General features: G+C 49.1%; 1 protein-coding gene across 1 annotated transcript in view; it reads right to left on the bottom strand.

The window, feature by feature from the left end:
- LOC106147900 (basic proline-rich protein-like) overlaps positions 1 to 2,141 on the bottom strand; it is a gene marked incomplete in the record, with an annotated part of 9,464 nt that overhangs the window by 695 nt on the left and 6,628 nt on the right. Inside the window, 1 exon segment of the mRNA XM_013511288.1 lies at positions 1 to 618. Within this exon segment, the coding sequence (XP_013366742.1) occupies positions 1 to 618 (618 nt within the window).

Raw genomic sequence — 2,141 nt, 5'->3', positions numbered from 1 at the left:
GGAGAGGGCGAGGGGGCGTGGAGCAGAGGCGGCGGGAGCGGGTGCGCGCCGCAAAACTTGTGGGGCTCCTCCGCCGCGGTCGCCGCCGCCCCTCCCGAAGAAGGGATTTAACCCGGTGGAGAGGGAGGAGGGCGGGCGCCAGCCTGGGAGGGGGGAAGAGCCGGGCCCCGCGCCAGGGTCCTCAGGTCCGCCTGCTTCCCTCCCAGCCGCCGCCTGTCGGGGGCGGCGAGGCGGCCTGGCCGGGGCGTGCGGGTGCCGCCGGCGTTCCTGGTCCGGCCCCGCGTCCTCTCCGGCCCGGAGAGGGTGGGTGCGAGGGCGCCCGAGTGAAGTTGCCGCGCTGCCTTCCTGTGCGATCAGGACGGCTCCCCACCGCCTGCGTTTTGCTTTCTCCCTCTCTCCCCTTTTTTCCTGCCTGTCTCTTGTCTCTTTCCTCCTCTTTCCTCCACTTCCCACTTCTCCGAAGGCCAAAAAGAAGCAAAACCTGCCCCACGGGAAGGCTTTTGGCACTGTAGCGTGTGTACCTGCAGAACCAGCGCGGAAGCCTTTAAATGCAGCATCTGCTAGTGAGAAAGGGCGCCTGGCCCGGTGCTTACAGATCTGTTTCCGTTTGTTAAAAGGCTTTTTTTATTTTTTTTTAAATGGGGGAGAAGGGTAGTGGACCGTGCTTTTCTACCGGCTTAGCAACTTGATGATGAGTGCTTTCTCTGCCCCTGGGTTTGGGTGAAGTGCTTTGGGTTGTGTGTATTTCCTGTTGGCGGCAGTGCCTCGTGTTCACTAAATGATTTATGGGGAGGAGTTTTCCCAGGTTCTGCTATTTCAGACCGACCCTCAATTTGACCCCTGCATCCTTTGCCTTGTTGGCATTGGCTCCGAAAGATAAGAGGCAGTGCTGTTGCTGTGGGTTATAGAATACTAGACCTTTTTATTTTTGCTATGTGAAAAATGGTTTTAATTGGCCTGTCCTATTTCTCTCTTCTCTTGAGCAATTTAATGGTGGTAGTGCAGTAAGACTGCATTTCTGATAGGTTTCTCCTCTCATTATACTTCCTTTAGAGTCTCTGTGGCGCCGCCCACTGGAGGCCATGTGCCATGGCGCTGACTAGTATGGCCCCAAGCCAATATGGCACTGGCCACTGGAGGCCGTGTGCTAAGCCCCACCTTTCTTCCTCTAATTCAAATTACAACTTCCTACTCCCCTTGTGTAGTGTCCTGTTTCATTTTCCCACGCTCCCACCCAATGCCAGTCTGCTACGCCAAGCCGTCCACCCCCCCTTAACCCCGCCTCCAGCGTCGCCTTAGATTACCATTGTTCTCCCAGCCAGGCCTTCAGCACTTCCAAGTGCCCCCAGCGCTTCTTACTGGTCTTTTCCCTGCTCTCAATAAAGGCATTTTATTGTTTTGTTACTTTCTATGCCAACCAAAATATGTGTTTCCTGTCCTCAGCTGCAAATGTCTGTTACTTTCTTGCATTTGGAAATAAATGTTGGTAGTTTTTTAAAGTGCTTTTTTTTTTTTTTGCAAAGCTGAGTTGTGTATTTATTTTTAATATTGTAGAATGGTGAGGATCTTGTAAAATGATAAAATGAATAGATGACTGTATTGCAGTTTGTGTTCAAGGTTCATTAGGATAAAAAATGTTCAAAGAATTTTCTAAGTGGTAAAGTACATGTGGTATCAATTGGGCCACTACTGTAGATTTAACATTTCAGTGTACTGGGATGAAATGTCGAAACAGATTTTGGGATTTTCCGGTCATCTTAACTTTAATTCTGACTTCCAGTGGCATTAAAAGTTTGAAGTGAAACTTTTGGGTGTAATTTAGTGGCCAAGCTTTGGGGCATGAGTGAAAATGAGACCTGAGTTCTTAGTGGAACACTTAGGACTTATTTTGAAAGTTGATTGCCAAAATCCTTAGGAGGTATTTAGTTTTGAACTGGTGCTGCTCCAGTATGATTGTTTTATAGTACTCCATGGATGTTGTTTTGAGTGACCCTCCTGTTCAGATTTCAGTGCTTTATGTATGTCTGGGATTAAATAGGGTACTGGACAATCTAAAAAGTGGAATTAATTGGCCCACTTAATGGTAGACATGTTCTGTGAATTCCACCAACTTCTAAGGAGGGAGAGGTTTGAATAAAACA

The sequence above is a fragment of the Chinchilla lanigera genome, unplaced genomic scaffold (assembly GCF_000276665.1).
Source record: "Chinchilla lanigera isolate Chin_1 unplaced genomic scaffold, ChiLan1.0 scaffold00012, whole genome shotgun sequence".
In the NCBI taxonomy this organism is placed as follows: domain Eukaryota; kingdom Metazoa; phylum Chordata; class Mammalia; order Rodentia; family Chinchillidae; genus Chinchilla; species Chinchilla lanigera.
Note: the sequence above shows the minus strand (reverse complement) of the source record. Positions and strands in the feature narration are given on the sequence as shown.